The sequence below is a fragment of the Gekko japonicus genome, unplaced genomic scaffold (genome assembly GCF_001447785.1).
Source record: "Gekko japonicus isolate JY-2015 unplaced genomic scaffold, Gekko_japonicus_V1.1 scaffold4, whole genome shotgun sequence".
NCBI lineage: Eukaryota > Metazoa > Chordata > Lepidosauria > Squamata > Gekkonidae > Gekko > Gekko japonicus.
Genome location: NW_015165234.1, coordinates 67674 through 92907, shown reverse-complemented (window position 1 = coordinate 92907; position 25234 = coordinate 67674). Strand labels below are relative to the sequence as shown.

At 42.0% G+C, this 25234-nt stretch overlaps 1 protein-coding gene across 7 annotated transcripts in view; it reads right to left on the bottom strand.

Moving 5' to 3' along the window:
* The window catches only part of PKNOX1 (PBX/knotted 1 homeobox 1), a 43519-nt gene extending 19018 nt beyond the window's left edge, over window positions 1–24501 (bottom strand). The window contains exons 1-3 of one of the 7 annotated variants that reach the window (XM_015409778.1): window positions 24404–24501; window positions 5918–6019; window positions 242–369 (exon numbers count right to left, since the gene is read on the bottom strand). In XM_015409778.1, the coding sequence (XP_015265264.1) occupies window positions 242–369; window positions 5918–5968 (179 nt within the window). In that variant the 5' untranslated portion in view covers window positions 5969–6019; window positions 24404–24501. Of the gene's footprint in view, window positions 1–241; window positions 373–5564; window positions 5613–5917; window positions 6020–24403 lie in introns of those variants that run through there. The other 6 variants (XM_015409777.1, XM_015409782.1, XM_015409781.1 and 3 more) reach the window with 6 other exon arrangements.
* Between the last annotated feature and the right edge of the window lie 733 nt (window positions 24502–25234).

The window sequence follows — 25234 nt, the reverse complement described above, 5'->3', positions numbered from 1 at the left end:
TATGAATTTGTGAAGATCTACATTTCTGGGTGTTAACAGTGCAATCTTAAGAACATTTCCCTGGGAACAAACCCCACTGAACAGACCTGAGCAGGATTCTGAGTAGACCTGCTCTGAATTGCTTCCTAAGGGAAGGACAGTTTCCTACTTTCAAATCCTATCCTTCCCTGGACATGTGCATTTGGCTTCCTAAACAGAAAGATTTTGCTTTTTGAATGTCTAATCTTATCAACAGTTCTACCTGTAAATGGCCTGTTTGTCCGCATCCATCGGTGTCTGGGACTCTATTGGAGAAGGACTCAATCCCCCCGTATCTGGTTCCAAGCAGTTTGGATCTTGCTCAGTTTTTAACTCAGTTACTGCTTGCATCTGCTGGAAGAGAAGTATGCTTTATATTGCCAACTGCATAGAATCACTACTAAACTAGCTGTTTTCTAAGCACAGAGAAATGCAAAAGTTCATTTAAGTTGCCAGAAGGTTGGTATGACTTGGCAATTATTCAAAAAGAACAGACAGTTAACAAAAAACTCTTTTGATCCTTGTAATGTTGGGGGTGTGGAGAAACTGGAAAGGTCACTATAAGTTTGATTCCCATTCATAAGAATAATATATCATGAAATACAAAGCTAAAAAAATTACATTACTAATAAAAGTCCTCGATCTTGGGATAGTCTTTTAAAAAATTCATGATCAATTAGATGAATACTGATATGTCTCTATATTTGTAGATATTTATAACATTCTCTGGATGCAGATATACACATATCTATGGCTGCATTCAGATTTGCAATAAACCATGGCTTGTTTAAACTAGTTTATTGCACAAACCCTGGTTAAGATAACAGTCAGGAGGAGAATAGGACATAGAAGGCAAGCCAAGTCTGCTCCCTCCAGTTCTTGGCTAAAGAGCGTCCCTCCCCTTTATGAATTCTGGAAATTTAACTCTGAGGCAAAATAAATATTTTTATAGGCCTCCTCACACAATTCCTAGGAATAATCACCTGAAAAACAGTAATTATACCTTTGCAACTACTACACGTGCCTAATATTGTGTTGGCAATGGCATCCATTCATTGTTGTTAATTTTTTGAAACAATGGGCTGGATCAAGCACAGTGTTTCCACAGGTACAAAAAGTTTTCCCTCGGAGCATGCTCCCATCTCTGCAATAGTCCCAAATGCTTCCCAAATTTTTGTTCCTTGGAGACCCCTCTCCTCCACCTGCAGGATTTTAAGGGAGCCATTTCTGGCTTCCATGGGGCATGGAACCAAGAAAGTCATACTGTGACGGTGGGAGTCCCTGCAGCATGGAAACGCTATGCTTAGGGTTGCCAGGTCTGGGTTGGACCTCGGCATGGTACAATGCCATAGAGCCCACCCTTCAAAGCAGCTATTTTCTCTGAAAGACACGCCAGACGTCGGAACCCACCATCTGCAGGCTGTTGCCTTGAAAGCTGGGTGACTCTTTTGAGTGATATAGGCTTTTTTAAATACTGGCTTTGACAATGAAAATTTTCGAAATTTGTCAGCCAGCTGAGATTGGATGTTAGAAGAATTTGCAGCTACATCTGAAGTCAAGCCATGAGAGATGTCTTCAGATGAAAAAACTACACAAGTTCTTCTTAAATTGTATTTATGCCTTCAAAATAGTCTGTTATTTACCCAGGAGGATTATGAATTAGATGTATAAGTATCCTCAAGTTCATTTATGCTATAACAATAATTTTTGATGTAAGTTAGCACAGCGTGGCTCACTTTTGTTTTACACTACATTTACTCCAGGGCAGCTGATCTCTGTCAGCTGGAGATCAGTTGTAAAAGTAGATCTCCAGGCCCCACCTGAAGGCTGGCAACCCTAGCTGTTTTGGATCCAACCCAATGACGCTTTAGAAACTGAAAAATTTCACCCACCTCAGACTTTGACTTCTGAAAGCAGCTTATATTTGCATAGGGTTGCCAGGTGGACTTACCTGACTGGTGGGAGGCTCCTGGCCAAATTTACCATAGAGTTTGCCCAGATACCAGAACACTGCCCCCCAGATGTCTCCGATATGCCTATGTCACTTCCGGGTGACGTCAGCACATCGGAACGGGCACTTCTGGTTTTACTGGAAATGGACTAAAAATATCATTTGGGGGTGGGATTTTCCCCCGCCGGCCAGTTGGCTGGTGGTGGTGAAGCACCCCCCAAAAGTGTGGTTTCCGATCTGACAACCTTATATTTGCAGTATTTATAGTGGAGAAAGTAATTTCAGCTCTAATTTTTAGTTGCTTCTGTTAGGAAAAGAAGCATTATGTTTTATACTTAATGTTTTTCATGAACTTTAGTTGCTGTAGATTTTCCAGGATGTGTGGCCGTGGTCTTGGCATTGTTTTTCATGAACATTTCTGATTATCTGGTGCCATCTCTTAAGTTATCAAACCACGCATACATACCCAAAATATAAACTCAGGCATTTATCATCTAGATCACTTGGAAAGAAAGTTTACTTTCAAAACTTCACTTTAAAATTAGGCTGCAACTCTAAGCATGCTGCTTGGAAGCAAGTTCCTCTATAATCAATAGAATTTGCTACCAAAGAAATACATACTGAATCAGGGAGCCAGATTCTTATCTTCAAGTTCAGGGTTTTGGAGCATATTTGGGGGGAAACACACACAACCATTTTAGTCAACTTCAGAAAGGTTTTTTTTAACACATCAGGAATTAACTTCAATTTTTCTATAGAATACATATTTTAAAAGAAATGCTCCTCCACCCAAAACCCCCATTTAAAATGCAAAGCAAATATAAGCAGTCAAATGCTGTGGTCAGTTACACTATTATAATACAGATGGGGTAGCCGTGTTGGTCTGAGGCAGCAGAACAAAGTTTGAGTCCAGTGGCACCTTTAAGACCAACTGGACTCAAACTTTGTACTGTTATAATACTTTCACTTTGAAATATTAAACCTGATTTCAAAGCAGTTAAGCAAAATATGTATAAGCTCAGCTCCACAAATACAATGAATACAAATCATCATTAATTTTTTTTTGTATGGTTTCTGTTTTTCTGCATTTCTCCTGTATTATAAACCAACTGGGTCCTTACTGATGATAAAAGCAAGATACAACAAAATAAATATAACAAACATAACTCTCTGTGCTGTATTTGTGGTGGTAGTAGGGGAGTTCAATAGACTTACTCCTAAATAAGTGCATTTAGAGATTATAGCCTAAAATGAAAACCGAAGAATACATAGAGTTCTTTAAACGTATTGCAAATATTAAGCATTTTCCTATGGATAGCATATAATTTGATTTTAAAACTCTTAAATATAGCAGTCAATTGAAGTAACTAATGGATTACACCAATAAACTTGCAACAGAACTACAATAAATAGAAAAGAATCCTAGAGTCACCTAAAACTTTGCTTATGGCCACAGTTACTGCCGAGATTATTTTCCCCAAAGGTCAAATAATATACCTAGCAAAGAGAAAACAAAAGAATATGCCCATCAAATTGCTTTAGTGCCTCAGCCAATCTACTTAGAGACTGGTTTCTGTGATACTTTAAGGACAAGTTTCAGTCTGAATGAAGAGAACACAGGAGAGGAAAGAAATGTTTATTTAAAGCCACTATGAAAGGCATGGAATTGGGATAACAAAAGACCTGCCAACCAATAAGGTTCCCAACAAGATTTTACAAATACATGGTCAATGGGTGAAACCAGAGATGGGTCAATAACAGGTACAGGCAAGTTGTGACAACACAAAGGAGTGTTGAGTTTTCGGCAGACTGCACAAAGTCAGCAACACTGGCAGTGAAGCAGATATGAAGGTTAGGGTTTTATAACAATGCTGAGGTAACAAAGTATCAAAAGTCCAACCAAATTATTTTTGTGAAAGACAGAAGACATCCTGATCCCCAAACCTTAGAAGCAATGAAGATCACATAAAGACCTGTGCATTATTCAAGAAGTATCAGAGCAGCAAATAAATTTGAAACACAACATCCACCAGGTCACAGGGTGCAATCATACACACAATTAGACCCAACATAGGTGCGAATGCTGGGCGGATTTAAAGGGCGTGATCAGACAACAACATCTGGGAAGCGCCCCCACAGCCGTCAGCAACCCATTCTGCTACGCCACAGAAGCGGAGTTAAAAGACACCAGGGAAAACCTGGTAGTAAACAGATTGCGATGGGCCACGGACGGACTTTCTGGCGTCTGATCGCTCCAGCGCACTCTCATGGCATCGGGACGGTCTGGCCATCCCAGCTCCATGCCGTTGTTCCCCCCCCCTTTGAAGTATGCACATCATTGCAAACTCCATAGGGAGCCCTCGGTGCAGAGGTGTGATTCATCGATCCCTCGGTTAAGCGCATGGGGGGAAAACGGCACACACACACACACAAAAAAAGATTTACCTGCAGTTGCATCTGATCACATACTGATGGACTGCGACCACATCTTCAAAGGGAGGTGTGATCGTGCAACTGCGGGTCAAATTCCTCCAGAGGAAATAGCCTCGATTCCCCCCTGTGTTTTCGGGCACATGTGACCGCAACCACAGTGAACTATTTTATCCTCTGTGGGGTTTATCCCCTGGTAGAAGGGACCATTAATACAGCTAAAATGAATTACAATTGTGAAATAAAAGGAATCTCTAGGGGGGAAAGTAGACTGAAGTCAGAAATGTGCTTGGACTGGATTCAGCAGGTGTGTTCTGCTAACTGTGGCACTTTCCTCCCACACAAGCAGCCTTCCCTGGACCCCAGAAGGCACTTCTACAGGCTAAAGGTCCTTGCACTGAAGGAAGGCACCATGTTAGCATAACAGATCAATAAGATTCAACCACTTATCTGAAGGCAAAATAATAAACTTTGGCCCCGGTCACACGGGCCGGATATCGCGGGGGGGGGGAGGTGTGGCTGTTTGCCCCGCAGCGAAATAACGCATGACTGTGCGATCAGGCATCCCCTCGCGGTCCCGTGGTTAGGGGGGAGGTGCCAATCACACGGCGTGCCAAAGAAGCGGCGCGGCACGGCAAACGGGGTTGTGTTTTGTTTTGTTTTTTTACCTGAAGTATGCGCATGCCCCGTTGGGTGCTTGTGTGCATCCCTGGAGACTTCAGGAAAAAAACCACCTTTTCGCAATGGGGCATGGGTGGGCGCTGGATGCCACCGAAAATGCGATCAGACGCCCGCCCTTGCCCCGCGGTTTCCGGAAACTAGTACCTCCGAGGTACTCGTTTTTTGACGCGCATCTTCGGTGGGAAGCCTCGGTTGAACCACGGGAGCTCTACGCTTCCCAGATGAGGCGGTGAGATTGCGCCCGGAAAATCCGCCTTTTTTCTGTCTCTCTAGCATGGCTAATGCTCCGTGTGACCGGGGCCACAGTTTAGCACACCAGTCTACTCCAAAAGGAATGTTGCTGACAATCCAGTTGCTTCCTACTTAACCTTCTACAAACAAAGCTAAAAGGGAAATGTATGACAAATACAATCAAATGCTGGGTGCCATAATCACTGATCAAAATACTTTAACCTGTTATTATGTAGTGCACAGATGTCCTTACCTGTTGTCCATCTTGATAGTTGTCTATACTTAATGTCTGTGTTGCCATGGGAGCTCTACGCTTCCCAGATGTGGCGGTGAGATCGCGCCCGGAAAATCCGCCTTTCTTCTGTCTCTAGCATGGCTAATGCTCCGTGTGACCGGGGCCACAGTTTAGCACACCAGTCTACTCCAAAAGGAATGTTGCTGACAATCCAGTTGCTTCCTACTTAACCTTCTATAAACAAAGCTAAAAGGGAAATGTATGACATATACAATTCAACAGCACAACTTGGAAGTAGTTTCAAATGCTGGGTGCCAACCACTGATCAAAATACTTTAACCTGTTATTATGTAGTGCACAGATGTCCTTACCTGTTGTCCATCTTGATAGTTGTCTATACTTAATGTCTGTGTTGCCATCATGGTTACCAAGGGCTCTCATAAGTCAAATCATTATATCTTAGTTCAAATTTTCTAAGGGGAAAAACCCACAAAAAATGTTAGCAGGTTTTTTTAGTTACATACTGCAAAATAGATGACTGAACTATCAGCATAATATAAGCAAAATTTTGTTGGTGATGCAATTATATTTATATGACCCACCCATAAGATTTCATGAATCTTCTTGAGAAAAACCAACAAAACAGTAACATTTTAACTCAGAAGCCTTTGACTAGGAGCCGCCACTAACACCACCAATAACATCAACAATACTAACTGAACTATGCCGGATGCCGAAGGGGGCCATTTTTTGGGAACATCCTATCATGGCCACCAGGTTGTTATTGCCACCTGCACTTTATTTTTATTTTATTTTATTTTGAGCTATGACTTGGTATGTTTGTAAGTTATGACACTGTACTGTATAAGCAGTGTTTTAATATTTTTCATCCTTAATGTAAGTCGTCCTGAGCCTGCCTGCGGTGGGGAGGGTGGGATAAAAATTGAATAAATAAATATATACAAGAAGATAAAAGTTTTATATGTTACTTGTTCTCATTCTTATAACGAAGTGCAGGGATGGTAAAAAAAAACATACAACTGAACTACATGGGGCACTGGCCATGGAATATTGGCTTAATAATAATTTAGAATATGAATATACTAAAATAAAAATGCCCAAAGGGATATAATTGATTACTACACTTCTATCCAGTCTTTTCTCCAAAGAGTTCAGGGTGGTAAACATGATGCCCTCCTTTATCCTCAGAACCACTCAGGGAGAGAGAGAAACTTACTGAACTGGCTTTGTGTTTAACTGTGGATCTGAACCCAGGCAACATCCTCGCCACTCTCAAATATATGCCAAAAGTACCCAGGGACTAAACAATACACTATAAGCCCTTCTGGAAACTGCAACATTATTGTTTTTCAGATTATACCATCTTGAGGATATCTGATATTGGTTATACTCGCAAGACCAGACAGCACTCCTGGATACTCTTACAATAGCTGAGCAGTGAATTTCTTTTCTAGGTGTGGATTTTAAAATGCCAGGTAAAATTATCCAATGGCTGCACCTAATAATAAAAAGGTCATGGTGTTTCTCATGTAGAACATGCATGTTCTTTGACAGTACCACAGATTTCCCTGCACAAACACACCTCTGTTCCCTCTCACACCTCCAGGCCAGTTTTCTTTCATTTAATTCACCAATGCAATCCAGCTACTTATTTTCTCCACGCAAGTCCTTCTGGATACACACAGAGCAATCACAGTACACACAAATGTAGCATGCGAAATTTGCTTCTTGCTATCACAGTGGCATTTTTTTCAGCATCCACAGTCTGTCTGCATCCATGAACAGACTGGTTCACGTCAAGAGGCCATTTGGATGAAATAAGCAGCCAGTTTACATGTGTGAGGAGCTGCAGTGAGTGGCTCAGTGGTTAAGACACTGAACTGCAGGCTGGAAGTTGGTAGTTCAGCAGTTCGAGACCCGAGTGCTGCATGAGTTCCTAGCAGTTCGAAAGCAAGAAATTGCACGTAGATAAATAGGTACCGCTTCGGTGGGAAGGTAACAGCATTCCGTGCGCTTCAGCATCTAGTCATGCCGGCCACATGACTACAGAAACGTCTTCGGACAGTGCTGGCTCTTCAGCTTGGAAATGGAGATGAACACCGCAACCTTAGTCGGATTCGACTGGCTTTTGAGCAAGGGAAACCTTACATGTGTGAATCGGATGCAGGCAGACACACAAAACATACTGTATTTTCTTCTCAAAATGAATACTCATTAAAAAATCACTCACAGGATCCTTCAGACATTATAATAAACATGCAGCATGAGCTACATATATAGGAGAGAAAAATATTAGTGGTGCAATATGCATGACCACTAGCTTTCCCTGTGGTGTGCCTTCAACTGTGGAGTGACAAATAGAAGGTGAAGATTTTAGCCCTATCAATGTTTTGGGAGTTTTCTTCAGCTGTATTCTAATTTTTGATATTAACAATTTGTGGTCTGTACCACAGTCAGCTCGTGGTCTTGTTTTAGCAGACAGAATAATGCTTCTCCATATTCTGTTTCCAATTATGTAACTTATTTTATTTCTGTATTGGCCATCTGGCACTGTCCACATTTACAGTTGTCTGTTCTGTTGCCTGAAACATGTATTTGCAATGAATAACAACTTCACAGACTTCTATGAGCCGCTCTCCTGCTTCATTTCATGCTCTTAGCCCACATTTTCCAACAATATTTGAGTCTACTTTGTCTCCCTTATAAATAAAAGCCAAATGGTGGTGGCACTTCTCTAGAACATTCCACACGATCCAAAATCAGTTCGTTCTCTGATCTGTCATTCAGAGGGTCTCCCTATCCACTGGCTGCTTTGCCTGAGTCCTGCCTCCAACATTCTAAACATTTTGCTAATCCTCTCCCCCCCATAGCCAGTCAGAACACAGAGGTTATTTGCATATGCAGCCTCATTGGCCTTTGCCTCAGAACACAGAGGTCGTTTGCATATGCGACTTGATTGGCTTTTGCCTCTAACATTCTAAACAGTTTTGCTGTTCTGAGGTAAAATGTGTCCAATCTCCAGGTGAGGGCTGGAGATCACTCAGAATTACAACTGCTTTCCAGATGGCAGAGATCAGTTCCCCTGGAGAAAATGGTGGGCTCTGTATCCTTATATGCTGCTGAGGTGGTCCCCATATGACAGCCAATGTGACATAGCAGTCAGGGTTTCAGAGCACGAAAGAGGCTGCAGGTGTGTGGGAGGTAGAAAGCTGAAGAGTGAGGGGGAAATAAAGGTAGGTTGATGATTGGCTGGAAAGGAGATAGGGTTGCCAACTCCAGGTGGGAAATTCCCGGAGATGTGAGGGATGGAGCCTGGAGAGGGTGAGGTTTCAGGAGACGTGGGACCTTGGACAGGTACAAAGCCATAGACTCCACCCTCCAAACCAACGATTCCCTTCTGGGGCACCATTGTTGCCAATATCCAGGTGAGGGCTGGAGATCACTCAAAATGACAACTGTTCTTTAGGTAGCAGAGATCAGTTCCTCTGGAGAAAATGGTGGACTCAGTGTCATTATACCCTGCTGAGATCGCCACAGCAAATTGACACTGAGTGTCCAAGGCCGGGGCACCCGCCCAGAGCCTCTTTCTTGAGGCCGTTGTATTTATTTCCACAATGGGCCTTTTTCCTAGTCCAGTATAATTATCAGCACATCTTGTTTAGGTATGTGATCAATTTCTTCCTGGAAATTTGCATAAAAGCTTTCTTCCCCTTCAGCATCTGTAGTTGGGGTAAATGACATTTATGTTGATGGGCTTTCCATGAAGTTTGATATTTTTCAGTCAGGCTTTGCATTACAGCCCCCGATTGCTCGTGCTACATCTCACCTCACTATTACAGCCACTCCATTTCTTCCATGTTTGTCATTTCCCAAGTAAAACACTTGGTAACTTTCTGACTGAAAATGTCCTAATCCAGTCCACTTTAGTTCACTTACTCCCAGGATTGCAATGTTTAAACATTCAATTTCTTGATTTACAATTTCAAACTTAATTTAACTCGAACTTCTCCTGTTCCATGTTTTTATATGTGTTGAACAGGTTTGGACTTTCCTTTTGCAAACATTCACATCAACAACTGAACATCCTTTCAACTTAAATCCAGTTGTGCCATTAAGAATAGCACTACTCATACTTGTCCTCTGCTCTTCCCCAGTAATTGACTGAGTGTTAGCTGACCTGGGAAGCCTGTCTGTCAGCACTATTTTTCCCCCCTTTTTGGATTGTCTCATCACAGTGTTATCCGAAAACAGGGTTTTCAAGGTATGAGATTGTCAGAAGTGGTCTACCATTGCCTTCTGCACAGAATTAATGAGGATCCTATACCAGTGTCATTTTCCACCACCGCTGTTGCCCACGGGCTACTCTTCAAGGAATCCTGCACTTCCATCGCCATTGGAACTGTCTGTTCTCTTCTGCTGATGTGGCCTTTGATTCCTGAAGGGGTTGGATACATCTTAGTTTGGTGTCTCAGCTGTGACCATTCCGCCTTGAGTGACTCTGCTAGGAGTTTAGACTCTTGAGAGAGTTTAAACTCTCAGCTTCACTGACATGCACAAAACCCCTCATCATGTTAAGGAGTGCGTCTGGGAGGGGGGAGGATAAATATTTTAATAAATAACTAAGCAACCTTTGTTCTATGGAGTGGTAGGACAGGGGTAAGACCTACGGGCGTGAAAAAAAAATCGGTATGTTTCGGGTTTCAGTGTACTGAACCTGAAAAACATGAGTACTTCCTGATATTCCCAATATTGGTATGATATTGGGATTCAGGAAATAATCGGGACTGCTGAATTTATCGGGGCTGTCCCCATCTTCTATATATATAAAAGAAAGTCCCCTCACCGTAAAATCAATGCCCAGGCCAAACCACTGGACCTAGAGACACCAAATTTGGGGAGAGCACTCCTACCATGGAGTAGGTGCTCACTAAGAAGGGATTTTTAGAAATTCAACCCCTAAGGGGGGTCAAAAGGGGTAAAATGTGCTTCCCCCATTGATTCCTATGCGGCTGCCAGGCAGCTGCCTCGCTGCACCCCCCACTCTCTGATAGGTCAGCTGCAGAGCTCAGTGTTCTGAGGTTAAAAAAACAGTTACAGAGGACTGCAGAGAGCTAATGACAGCTGAGGAAATCAGGAGTGGCCAACTGCCTGTGAGGTATAGCAAAATTGCTGGACCAGCCTCTCTGATGATGCTTAAAGCCATGAGGGAGCCCACCCCAGCAATAACACATAAGTGATCCTGCTGGTCCCGCCTCCACAGTGGCTTCTAATACTCCTTCCCTTTCCCCCTCCTACACTGGACAGGCAGCTGCCTGTCAGGTGTACGAGAGGAGGTGGGATGCTTACAGCTGCCAGGAAGGTTTGCTCAGCAGGACTGCCTTAGCTCTGTTGCTGGCCCAGCCTCCCTGATGCCTTTAAACATATCCCCCCCAACACCAGACAGGTGGGTGTCTGTCAGGTGTAGGAGCAGGAGCAGGACTAGGGTACATCAGGGATGCTGCCCCAGCAGGATCACCTTAGCTGTGCTGCTGGCCCAGCTTAGCCACACTCCCACCTACAATGGAAATATACCCCAAATTTGCAGAAATCTAGTTTCCTTTATTAGGTTATTTAACTTCTCACAATGTGGGTTCTAGAAAATTGGTTCATATGAACTTGCTTATTATCTGATTGCTCGGATGGTGTGGTGTTTTGAAGACGTAGTTATGTCCCACTTCTTAAATGTAACATAAATGAGAGGCGATTTTGTTAAAAAAAGGGGGGTATGCCCTCCCCCCCAATTCAATGCCCAGGCCAAACCCCTGCACCAAGAAACCCAACATTCATTCCACTCATTCCATGACGTCAACCCACCCCCACAGAGATTTCTGAGAAACATAACCCCTAAGGGGGTAAAAAAGGGGCCAAATGTGTTCCCCCAATTGTTTTCCATGTGCCTAGCAGGCTGCTGCTGCCCCCCCCCCCCCCGGTCAACTGTGTAGCTCAGAGTTCTAAGGTAAAACCTCAGGAGTTAACTTAACAGACGACTGCTTCTAAAATGATGCCTGCTCCAGAGTGAGCTCACCAAACAGCCTGGTGATCCTAGCACTTGAGGGCAGAACCACCAATGTGGTCTACAGAGAGGTCCTTCAGTAGAGAAAAAAACAAGTATGTATGTCTCGCTTCATTTTTTACACTACAATCTTCTCCATTAGAATTCCTACAGCAAATGTTACATTTCAAACTTCACATCATCAGTATTATAACTGGATTTACGGAACTTAAATACCGTAGCGAAGCACGGGTATCAGGCTAGTTGGGTATATTGGAGAAGGGATCTAAACTTAAATGCTTGCTCAGTTCAATTGCTGAGTCATGCTGTGGTGGGGGCATGACGCTGTGAGTGAACTGAGCAGAGTGGATAGAAATCAGGGGTTTCCCCCCCCCAAAATTAAAATATCTAATTTTTAAATTTAAATCAGATTTTTTTCAAATTTAAATTGGATTTTTTAATAAAATGCTATTTTTCAAAAGATACTTTTCTATTTAAGATACATTATAGTTCAAAGGTTCTTCATCATGAAATATGGATTCATTTTTAATTATGTAGCTTGAGGCTGTATATTCATGCAATGTTTAAAATTTTTGGTAAATGAATTCCATTAATACATTCACAATGTCATGCTCATCCAGAGGTTTCTGTAAGATTATTGGGCAATTTTGCTATATAGAAGATATTATCATAGATGCTTGATTTTACAGTTCTCAAAACTGTGAATTTGTCCCTGTAGAGATTACACCTCTTCTTCACAGCAATAATGTTATAAAATAAACATACAGAGTTGCGAAAAAGACCTTAATCCTATTGTTCCTTTGCAAGTCTATGTACATAGAATCAGCTCCTTACCTCTTGAGTGCTAAATTTCAAAAAATCCAATGAATACAAGATTGCTGGGAGTGGAATAAATCTGCGCAAGAAGCTAAATGTGAGGAGGGAGGGGCAAGCAGTAAAAATGAAAGTGAAACCTTTTGAGCAGAATACTCCACAAGTCTTTTGAGCTCTCTGTGTGTAGCCTGAGGTGTATCACATTATCCTTTCCCTGGAGGAGAAAGCCTATAATGGCAGCAAGCCATAAAAGAGAACCAGTTTGGGAATATTTTAATGAAGTTCCTCTACCTATGGGTAAGGCAGGCATGTGTGCAAAATGCAAACACCACAACAAAGAAATACAAGGCCTCGTGGCTCGAATTAAACGTCATGAGAAGTACTGTGATGAAGATGACAAAAAGAACATGTTTGAACAGGCAGGATCTTCAGGTTGGTAAACATTTCAATTTCATCATATTTCTTAAAGACTGCCTTGAGGAACTGTAATGTTTGAGCAAAATTATATTTGTTATAACTATTACTGCATGTTACTCTCATTTTGATACTGTTGTTATGAAGAAATAAAGCAAATATTCCTTGATTGGACAGTACTGAGTGGGCAGTGTATACAATGAGTAATACTAAACAAGCAGAAATGGTATAAATAATAAAATAACAGCGTTGAGTGTTTTGTTTTGGGTAATCCATCATCAACATAAAGGATTCTGGTAACTATCCCCCTTTGAGATCACCATCCTCCTGTTCTACAGTTTCAGAGTTATCTGTCCAAAATAGTGTTTCAGTCACATCATATACCGTGTTTCCCCCAAAATAAGACACTGTCTTATATTTATTTTTTCTCAAGAAGACACACTAGGGCTTATACTACAAATGCATAGAAATCCTGCTAGGGCTTATTTTTTTGGGTAGGTCTTATTTTCGGGGAAACAGGGTACATCACACATCCACAGTATATCACCTAAAAGAAAGAAAAACCATCCAGGAACCACCATAAATTTGTGATAAAAACCAGCAGATTAGAAAAAGAGGTGATGAAAAAATTGCCCAGTTTCTTTATGTGATAAACTCTTCTTTCCGTCTGACTGAAAACCCACACTTCATTAATATGGTTCAGTCACGTAGACCAGGATACAGTCCACCCAGGAGAACAGATGTTGCAGGGAAACTGCTGGATGTATGACAGAGAAATGGAACAATGTGCAACAGCTCTAGAGGGTAAAATTGGTAACCTAAGTCTTGCTGGGTGGCGTAATGTACACAATGATCCTCTTGTATGTGCTTGTATAACAACAGAAGGAGGGAATGTCTTCCTTGCAGAAACAACTGATACGTCAGGAAATGCACACATAGCAGAATACTGACAAGGTGGCAAGAAAAGCTATAACAACATGTGAACAAGAATTCAAATAGCTAGTACACAGTTTGATCACAGACAGCGCTGCAAATGTATCCAAGATGAGAAGAAATTGAGAAGAGCAGGAAGATAATAGAAAGCTAATAACATATGGTCACAGTGCTCATTTGCTGCACCACCTAGCCAAAGACTTCAGTGCTCCAGAAATAAAGACTAATGTTGTTGAAATTGCTAAATACTTCCGTAATAATCATTTTGCAGCAGCAGCTCTGAAAAGAATGGGTGGAACCAAGCTAACGCTCCACAAAATGTTAGATGGAATTCTGTAGTGGACTGTTTTGAGCTGATGATGTTTTAAAGAAAGTCACACCAGTAAACTGGTAGAAGTCACTTAAGCACTTGGATTTAGAGACTGTTGAAGTAATTATGTCACTTTTAATAGCACTGGCTTCTCCTGCTGACATAGACAGAATATTCTTTTCCTTTGGACTCATTCATTCTAAACTGAGAAATCATTTGGACCCGATAAAGCAGGAAAGCTTGTTTTTCTTTTCCAGATTATAAACAACAACAAGATGAAGATGAGTGAGCTACAGAGGACAGTATTTTAAGTTTTTCATGTGTGGACCAAGCTGATAGTCTAATTTTTTTTTTTTAAGATATTTTGTTTAACCACATCAGTTAACAAACATGGATGTTTAAGCAAATACAAGAATACATATGCTACCATGTTATTCTTTTAGTTAAATAAAACTATTTAAATTGTTGTTATTAAGGTAATTATTATTTTTCTCCTTCCAATAAAGTATGAATGACTAACCTATCAAACTGGAGATAGTTCACCTCGCAATAATTCCATAATTATCTATTCATTATGTGTTTTAAATAGTATAACCAAATGAGTAATTTTTGATATTTAATAGTTTGACAGTTGTAAAACATGAAAAGTTGTTATTCTAAAAATAAAACATTCATCTGGTTGTAAATATTAAGATTATACCAGCAAGAATGAGTCTTAATGTAGAAAACCGCGATTTAAATCTAGTCTTACTGACTAATGATTTAAATCATGATTTAATTTGATTTGATTTAAATCAAATCCACCCTGGAACTGAGCAAGTATTTAAGTTTTAAATTGGGTGCTGCATGGGTTCTCCTGCTGAGCCGACCCTCGGAGGTTGGAGAGGAAGGCCAGGAGGTGCAAGCAGTGAAAGAACCGAAGTCCCAGCACCCCGGGAAGGTGTGTTTGCAGTGGCACGACTCTGTGAGCACACTCAGAAGGCATTTAAAGAGACAGCCTTTAAATGTCTTCCAGCCATTCCCAATATAGGCTTTTATTCACACAGGGCTTTTTTGGTAGTCAAGTACAGATCTCTGTACGGCTGAATAAATACCTGAAAAATGTCATTAAGGTATTTTTGGGGTATTTATTCAGCTAGGTATATACCAAGTGCACACCCCTAGTAAGATCCACCCCATTAATTTTATGAACATTCTTGTGGTTGAAGGTAGGGTGAAAAGAACATAGTAAAATAGAGATACAGACTGCAAAAAATTAGGCTATGCTCCAAAAACCAATAAACATGACAACAAAGAATATCAGGAGATCTTAAAATAAGCCCTGCTGGATCACACCAGTGGTCCATCTAGTCCAGCAACCTGTTTTTCACAGAGGCCACCCAATTGCCCTCGACAGCCAACAAACAAGGCATGGAGGCCTGATGTCACCTCCTAGCACTGGCTGTTCTGCCTCTGACTGTGGAGGCCTCTGATTATGCAGCTTCTCAAAGTCACAACTGTACCATATAAGTCGTGATAGGAAACTAACACCTATAGAAATCCAATGTGGCTGTATAAACTTCCTGGTAAATTAAGATGGATGAGTATTTAAAGAGAAGAAATTAGATTTATACCCCACCCTTCACTACCTGAAGGAGTCTCAGAGCGGTTTACAAACCCCTTCCACTCCCCCTCTAAACTTCTTAGGACCAAAACTGTGTTAAAAGTACTAGTCAAACAAAGCTATGGCCAACCACTCACTGGGAGAAAAAATATTCAAAATACCATGGCTAAAACATTTTATTCCATTTTGTTTTATGTCACAAGCCAAATCTCTAGCCAGATTATTATCACTATCAAGCAAAGATGACATAATTTATTAACTGTCTTGTTTTAAACCAAGGAATTAATCAAGTTAACATACCACATTATCTGTAGTTTATTTTATTAAAGACCCTAGGATGTCTCAATTAAAGAAAACAATTTGAAAAGTCATCTTAACCACTGTAACCACTGACACCTCCCAAAACAGAGGTAACATTATAGCTTCCGACAGTTTCATCCAAACACCTTTTCATGAGGTGACCAAACTCATTTCAGTAAGCAAGTCCATTATGGTGTAACCGTTACAAGTAAGTGTTAGATTAGAAGAAGAAGAGATTGGATTTATACCCCGCCCTTCACTTGGACTCTCAGAGCAGCTTACAAACTCCTTTCCCTTCCCCTGCCCACAACAGACACCCTGTGAGGTGGGTGGGGCTGAGAGAGCGCTGACACAAACTGCTCTTTCAGGAACAGCTGTGCCAGAGCTTGTGACTGACCCAAGGTCACATCAGCAGGTGCAAGTGGAGGAGTGGGGAATCAAACCCGGTTCTCCCAGATTAGAGTCCGCACACTTAACCACTACACCAAACTGGCTCTCCTAGATTAGGAGAGGCACATTCAAGTTCTAACCCCCACTTGGCCATGAAACTCTCTGGGTGATCTTGGCTGTCATTTTCTTTCAGGGCTGCTGTGAGGACAAAACAGAAGGGATACCATAACCATTTCCATGTGAGTTATTTGCCCCAAGTTCAATGCTGTTGGGATACAGGGTCCCCCACTCCACTTCCCTATAACATCACAGTGCATTCATGCACCTCTCAGAGTTTTGCAGCCTTTCTCTGACCTTTCAGAGGGGGCCTTTTTGTTTATAGAATCAACAACTGAACATCATTATAACATTAAAACAGTCTATGTATTCGATTCTCTGAATTCCCAGCTTTTCATTTTTTAAAAACAAGTAGGTCTCTAGGCCCTTTTGTTGCCAAGTGAAAATGGCTAGAGACTTATTTAATTTTTTTAAAAATAAAAGCTGGGCATCCAGAGAACCTTATATACATAATGTCATCATGATGTCTAATTGCCTATTTTTAAAAAAATTAAAAAGCCCTGGTGGCACAGTGCAGCAAAGTGGCTGCTGCTGACAGACTGAGAAACTATGGGGAAACCCGCTGTGCTGTACCCATAGCTGCAGCAACAAAGAAACGACACAAGCCATGTGGAAGACACCCATATATACTGCTCTGAGATTCTTAAAGAAAAGGAGGTCTATAAATTTAGACAGATAGGGCAATTTGTTATCATTTACTTTGCAATACTGTCACATAACCTAAGAAGCAGTCATTCCTTCTATGTAGCACTGTGAACTTCAGTAAGAAATAGCTTGAAGACTGAAGCACAGACTACTAAAACTCAAGACCACTTTCATAATTATACTGTTTACAGTAGGGATGGGCACGAACCAGATTGGTTCATGGTTCGCGGACCGGGATTTCAGGAGAACTGCCTCCCACAATCCACCCATGAACCTCCATGGAGGTTTGTAGGCGGGTTCAGACGGCGTTTAAATGCACTCGGAGCTTACTTCCCGGTCGGACTGGAAGTGAGCTCCAAAGGCATTTAAATGCCATCGGAGCCCACCATCCGGGACCCGAGTGAGCTCTGAAGACATTTAAATGCCTTTGGAGCCCACCTCTGGGTCCAGCCAGCCCGAGAGTGAGTTCCAAAGGCCTTTATATGCCTTTGGAGCTCAGTCAAGTCAGGCCACGCTCCAAAGGCCTATAAAGGCCTTCAGTGTTCACTCTTGGGCTGGCTGAACCTGGAGGTGTAGCTTTAAATGCCTTCAGAGCTCCCTTTCCACTTAGGGCTCCAGCCTCACAAACTTCCTGAACCGTGAACCTCCACAAACCTCAATTTTTTCTGGTTCATGCCCATCCCTAGTTTACAGTTTTCATTCACGTTTATGTGATTTCTGATGACATCTTTTGCCAGTACATATATTATATTTGTAGCATTCAGAAACTGGTGTGAATTTTGACAGCTCCTTGCTAAGTGGTAACAGATCAGCAGTTTTGTGGTGGAAAGTGTCACCAAGTCATAACTGACTTATGGTGACCCCCATGGGGGTTTCAAGGCAAGAGATGTTCAGAGGTGCTTTGCCAATTGCCTTCCTCTGCGTCACGACTCTGGTATTCCTTGGAGGACTCCCATTCAAATACTAGCCATGGCAGACCCTGCTTAGCTTTCAAGACCTAACATGATTGGGATAGCCTGGACTATCCAAGTCAGGGCTAGGCTTCACAACATGCTTCCATCCTACCTCTCAGGATTTTTTCCGGTTATTACTGCTACTTCCACTGCGTCTCAGATTCATTCCCCAGATTCACCAGTTAAATGATCTCAGGTAGCAGATGTTGGAAAACATCCCAGTCTGGGATCTTGGAGTACCACTGCCAATCAGCTTGGACAATACTGAGCTACAAAGACCAATGGTCTGATTCACTATAGGGCAACTTAATATGCTAATATTACAAAATTCACATTTGTTTTCCTCCTTAAGAAAGATTATTTGTGTCAACTCCCAAAATGCAATGTTTACTCGAGAATAACTGCCAATGTGCTCAACAGGGTTTGTTCCTAACTATGCACACAACTACAGTTTTTATGAACTGATGCAACATTTTAGAATTGCTTTCATTTCTGTAATACATTATATCTGAAGTAATAATGATGTAATCAAGCTTGTAATGATTTAGTAGGATCTATGAGTAGGATAATCAAATCTGAACCAGCAAGCAGAAATACTTATTACACACTTTTAATCTAACTTTAACCAGGGTTTAAAATTTAAAAGTATCTTATGACATGTTAATGTTACCTTTAAAAAAATCAAATTTTGAGTCAGAAAGTTTATTAACTCCCCTACAAAAGAAATATGTTTTATATTATTAAACAGGTTTAAGAAAAGGTTGGAAACTACTTGAAATATGTTCCCAAGCAGCTGGCTAGAATACCATGCTGTTTCTTTTTAAGAATAGTAGTATATGACTTATTTGTACCGTTGTCCCTTTTTGTTAAATCAACACATTCTACACTCCAGTAGACTACTGGGGAAAAGAGAAAAACAAATTGAAAACCTTATGCAAGAACTGCTAGCAGATCAAGAACACTATAAATGCTTTATACTGGGACATTTACAGACAATAACTGCATTAACTATAGCCAAAGAAACTCTCAACCATGGTCTTATTACCATTTGCTGACAATGCTGCTAGATCCTACAATCAATGCAAGATGGCTCTGTTATACCAGAGCCTAAGCAGCATAACCTCTGGACCCACTGAAAAAAAGTATAATATTGGCAACATTGCCATTTCCAGGCTCATGGGACCAAGGCATTTGATGCCATCCTTCTTTCTGCAAGTTGCACCGAAGATAGAATCAAGCCCCTTACACCGCAAAGAAATGCTTTTTGAACTGCAGTCCTATTGCCTAGGATTGAGGGAAGAGGAGGAGGAGGAGAGCTGGATTTATACCCGGACCTTGTCTTGGCGTCTCAGAGCAGCTTTCAATCTCCCTCCCTGGCACAGGAGAAGGGCACAGCCACCCTGAGGAACAGGCTACAGCCTGGGCCCTTTAAGGCCCTACTGCCACCACTGTGAGCAGCTGAAGCTAGTCCAAGGCTGTGGAAGGGCAGCAGGATGAGGAAAATCAATTTGGTAATTCTCATTCCTGGACTTATGTGAGGTTGGGAAGACCAACTGGGTACATGCTGATCACTACACCAGCCCACATAAGAGACCAGATTACAGGCCAGTGAGGAGTATAGCATTAGCTCTCTCCACAGGCTGCAGAAGAAAGGCCAAGGAAGAAGCAGATGAAGGCAGTGAGAACTCCGTCTGTTCTCTGCATCTGAGGCTCTAATGGCCGAGGTTTGGGACACTGCTATCCATCCTATTCCAGTCTCTAGCTAACTAATGTTTTGAAGGATCTGACCACAACTTGAATAAAGAGAGGAATGTTATCAAATGAGAAAAGGAAGAAATAGAGATGTAAATTTTCCGGAAATTTTGAAGCTTGGAAAAAACCCCGGGTTTTTCCCGGGTTTTTTCGGGGGAAACGGAAATTTTCGGAAAAATTGAAAAAAATGCTACATTAGCAAAAAAGGCTTCAGGAAAAAACGGGGGAAAAAACGGGGTTTTTTTTCGAATTTTTCCGGTTTTTTCCCGGGCCTTCACATCTCTAGGAAGAAACTAGGGTAGGAATTTAAACCAAATTCTACCTATGTTTAAAATGAACAAACCAGCCATCTTTAGTGATAGGCTATGTACAGTGCAGTCCTAAATGGAGTTACACCCATTTGAGTGTGTTGGAAGTCAGTGGGCTTAGAAGGTTGCAACTGCTCAGGATTGCAGTTAGAAATCATTAGACGTTATTAGTAAGACGCGGTAAACTGGTTATTTAAATATTTTTGCTGGACAACTCTGCAGTGGCCTTGGCTAAAACTACTGTCACTTTATTTTAGGTCCTGTTCTTGGAAGTTCACATTCATAAGTTTAAAAGTACAATTATCCTGTCAAGGGCTGAAAGTCAAGAAACAGTTGCCCTGAGGCAAAAAACCCTCCTCTTCCTGTTAGCAACTATGCTGGTATTCCCTAAGGACAAACAGCAATCGGGCAATGTTTGATATACCAGCGCAGCAGTACAGTGCTACCTCTCAGCTCATCCAGGTTGTAGTAGCACCCCAGGCCCTGTTCACAAGAACACTCTAACATTTCCATTGTAAGCAAAGAGATACAAGCTGCACTGTCAGAAATGTAAAATGTCCAGAAATATTGGGACAAAACAGAAGTCCAGGGGCTAACAACATTTATTCCATCATGACAGTTGGTGAACCAGAGCTTGAATCCCTTAGATTCAAAGGAAAACAAGAAAGTAATTTTCTTCATTTTTGAAGGCATTGGCAGGGGGACTTATCCCTCCAAAAATGGAATTTGGGGAAGGACTGAAATTTACATAATATTTATTACCCTATTAAAGCTAAACTTGTTCAACTGCTTTTTAACAGCATTAAAATACATCGTTTGTAACTTAGCATGTAAGATTCCACTATATGAGATACTTGTGGGATTTTAAAGTATAAATGCCTCATTTTCTAAAAAAAATATAGTTGTAAAGTAAATTTAGCCAGAGCTGCAAACTGCTGCACCTTATGTTACCATAGGACATGTATGTTATTTTTGTCATCTGAGAGGCAGAGAAAAATAAAAATAGAAATTAAAAAAACACAAAATTGTGCTATAACAAATTATTTGGACAGAAATGGCCACTAGCTACAAACTTCTGAGCACTGAAAACACTGAATTCCTTAATATAGTATTATCAAACACATAATTGTTGCCAACATTCACATTTCAACGATAAACATCTCCTTGCTCATGTCAACACTAAATCAGAATTAGTTACCTAATGGTGTAAATGATTTTACATACTGTTTTATGCTATGCATTTTAATGATTAAAACTGTTTTTTAAAAAACATTTCATTCACTCCCAAAACGGAAAACACTTCATAGATTTTCTCCCTGCACTACACCAAATTTCCCATTGTTTCAATCAGAAGAATTGAAAAGGGTGCCTAGAAAAAACACTTTCTAAAAAAAAATGGCCCATTTTTTTCTTGGGCCTTCACACCTCTAGGCACTTTCGTCTCTTATACTATTTATTTGCAAGGCTGATCCAAGCTAGATTTGCATACTGATTTTTAAATAGCAATGTCCTTGAGCATAAGACCTCCATGTGCTTTATCATTAGCTGTGATAGAATTTCACTGTTTACTTAATAAAGCCTTGTGTTTTTCCTAATTGCACTCTGCAAGTAAAGCATTCATATCCTTATCCTTTGTTTCCTTTAAAAGAAGCAAGGGTACAGAGATAGGACTGAGTGTGTGGGTAATGTCAGCTGACAGTTCCAAAACCATGGGGGAAACACCTGAGCACCATTTCTATATGAAAGCTTAGCGTCCATGCCTTGTATAGTTTTTTCTCATTACCAGCAAAATTAGGCAAAATGAGCAAATCTACACACTCTTTGTAATCTATACATGACACAATTCAGCCTTTTCACACAGAATGTGCATTATTTTGATGTGTAATTTGGATTTCTTGTTTTAGCAAAGAACACGTATTCCTCCAAGTACATCAAAAGTCATGACAGACAAGAGCAATGGTCCTGTAGGGGTTTGATTAAAAGGTTTGGTCAGGGCCGCATTATGACTTACGGGCCCTGGGCACTTTTGTCTTTGTGGGCCCAGCCCCATCCTCCATAAAAAATATTAAAGCTATATTTTACTACTCTGTTGGTATAAAGTCAAATATATTCCAATGTAGTCAAAGACCCCCGGTGGAGGGTGGGGGTCCCCCGCTGCCAGGTGTAACTAGACCTTACCACCCTGCCACCAATCAGCTGATCATTGGGGGGGGGACTTAACCCAAAAATGACCCAGGCCCAGCCAACATCACAGCAATGTGTCTACCATATAATTTTTGCCTAAATACCACAGCAAGAAGCAAACTGTGTTGAGGCTAAGTGAACCTCCTATCCACCATCATTCAGTTGGTGCCTATGGCCCAAGTCATAACGGCCATACAGATTACAGTCACTAAGCTTCTTATTATAGTACAAAATAATAGGGCATATATCAAAGGCATGAAAATAAATTATACTACATGTTTTTTCTTAAGAAAAAATAAAACATACTTGTTGGCCCTACAAGTTTTGTGGGCACAAGGTACTTATGCCTTCATGGGCCTATTCCACTACAATATCAATATTAATTATTTTTGATATAACTTTAAATACTTCAATTTTTTTCTGTTTTAGGCAAAATTTAATAAATTTTTGTGGGCCCTAAATATTTCATTTTTTCCTGTGAGTTCTTCTTTTTCCTTCTGATTTTAAAAAAAGTAGAACATTTTCATGAGCCCCTACAAGTATAATGGGCCCTAGGCACTGTACCTACTGGAGACGTCAGCCCTTGGTTTGGTGAGAAAAACAGTTTAGACTGTAAATATCAACAGCAAAACCTGCAACATTACCATTAATACTTTGGAACTTTGTAAAAAGAACCCTGACATCCTGTAAATACATATAATTTTTGTTTCCCAAAACTGATATGAAACACAGAATTTATATATACCATTTAATTCCCATTGTTTGCTTCCTCCACCCAGTACATATGAACAGTAGGTTATTATATTTTCAGTGCTTTGCTCAAGTTTTAAATTATCAATTGAATAATGCAGCTTGAAAAAGTGTATGGATCTGTATCATCCAGCATAATAAATAGGGTGAATTTGCTTCTGCAATAGAACTAATTCTTATCATCATCAAGCAAAATTAAGTCATTTTACCAGCGCATATTTTAAAATGTGATGGTTGCAACTAGGAATATGAGCCACTCTCCCGGGCCTCTGCTAGAAACATCTGATGCCAGCAGGGTCGAGGTAGTAACTCCTTGCAGACTGCATGCTAGTCCTCCTCCCCAAAGTTTTAATGCATTCTGCCATATATTGGTCTTTCAGATTGAAACTCTAGAAACACATATTCCTGGCTTTCATCAGGGCACGTGGATCGCCAAACAAACATCAGAAACCAAGGAGTCAATAACGCCCAAATTTATTGTTAACTACGAAAATTATACAACGCAATTCCCATAGATTTTATTCCCCACCACCACCTCCCACACCACATGGCGTCCCCGTATCAAATACGCGTGAGAGGCGCTATAAGGAGGGGGACGCAGCTGGAAACCACTCTGAGGGACCGGGCTGGAAGACAGAACCAGCCCCTTCCCTCACGCCTTTGCTTCGCATCACCTCCGTTCCCTGCTGAGCGAAAAAAGCCAACAGACAAGGCAGCGCGAGCCCCACTCCGAGAGCCGGCAGAGAAACCAGGGGGGAGGGCGCAAGAAAGGAGCAACAGCTGCGCGTCCACTTGCACCGCTTCGCAACTATCGGAATGTCCCTGAAGACGGCCCCTTTAAATACCGCCTTCCCCATTCCCCCCCCACCGCCTCGTCTCGCGCCACAAACAGCTGTTGCCCTTTTCTTCTTCTCTCTCCCCCTCCTCCCCCCTCACCTACTCCACCCCCTGAGGCGCGCGACACCCGCTCTCGCTCCCTCCCTTCCATCGCGCGCGCTTCCTCCTCCTCCTCCTCCTCCTCCCAAAGCAACGGCCAGTCGGCGGCTGTTCCAGAAATTTCCTCACTCCCCCCTCCCCTTTCCTTCCTCGCGCCTGCCTGCCTGCCGACGCCCCTAACCCCCCTCCGGGTAGGTTACGGTGCGGATGCCCCCGCCCCGCTTTTCAGTGGGGCGGAATCGCCTGTCCCCCCCTCCTTCTGCCCCACAGCCCCGGGTCTGTTTGCGCGTCTGAGCCAAGACGGCCGACAGTGGCGGCGGGCGCGCCGTGATGGATGGCTGGCTGGCTAGGAGCAGGTTTGAGTGACAGCGCTTACCTGGGTGCCAATCTTCGTCACACTGACAAGCGGCTGCAGCAATCGGGACCCGCACCGCCACGATTCACGTCACCACGCACACACGACTGTGTTCAATCGCAGTACGCGCCGGCCATGACGACAGCACGCTTCCCAACACGTCTCATCAATATTCAGCAAGGGAGCGGGGCACGTAGCTGTTTTAGGTACGCCCACCTCGACGCATGCCTTGGTGGAGGGGCGGAGCGGCCACCGTAGCACCGCCCCCACGGGTCTCGGCGCGCGGCCGGACTAGGCTTATGAATACTCATAAGGGGGGCGGGAGACACCAGCATCCTTTTTTCAGGCGATCTTTCACGCTTCCTTTAGTAAAGTGCAGAAGGACTGTAAGGTGAAAGTTCCTCTGGGCCATTAAAAAAATTAAAAGGGTCAGTTGCTCGTAATCACGAGCGAGGCCAGGGCCCCAGCTACACGTGACGTCACTGAATCTTGCTGGGAACGTGAGACGGCCAAGGCGATCCCAATGGGCAGGGATGCAACAGAATCCGCTGGGTGGAAGGGAGGGATGAATATAACTTTTTAAAAATAAAAGCGGTTAATAACTAAGGGTGTAAACCTGTGCACACGCACTTGGAAGTAAGTATAACTGAACTCACTGTGACTTACTTTTGAGTAGATCAAGATGGGTAGCCATGTTGGTCTGAAGCAATAGAACAAAGTTAGAGTCCAGTGGCACCTTTAAGACCAACGAAGTTTTATTCAAGGCGTGAAGAAAAGATCAGGTGATTTTTGGCAATGCGAATTTATTTGCTGTGCAATGAGGCATTTTTTCCTACTATTTCTTACAACCCA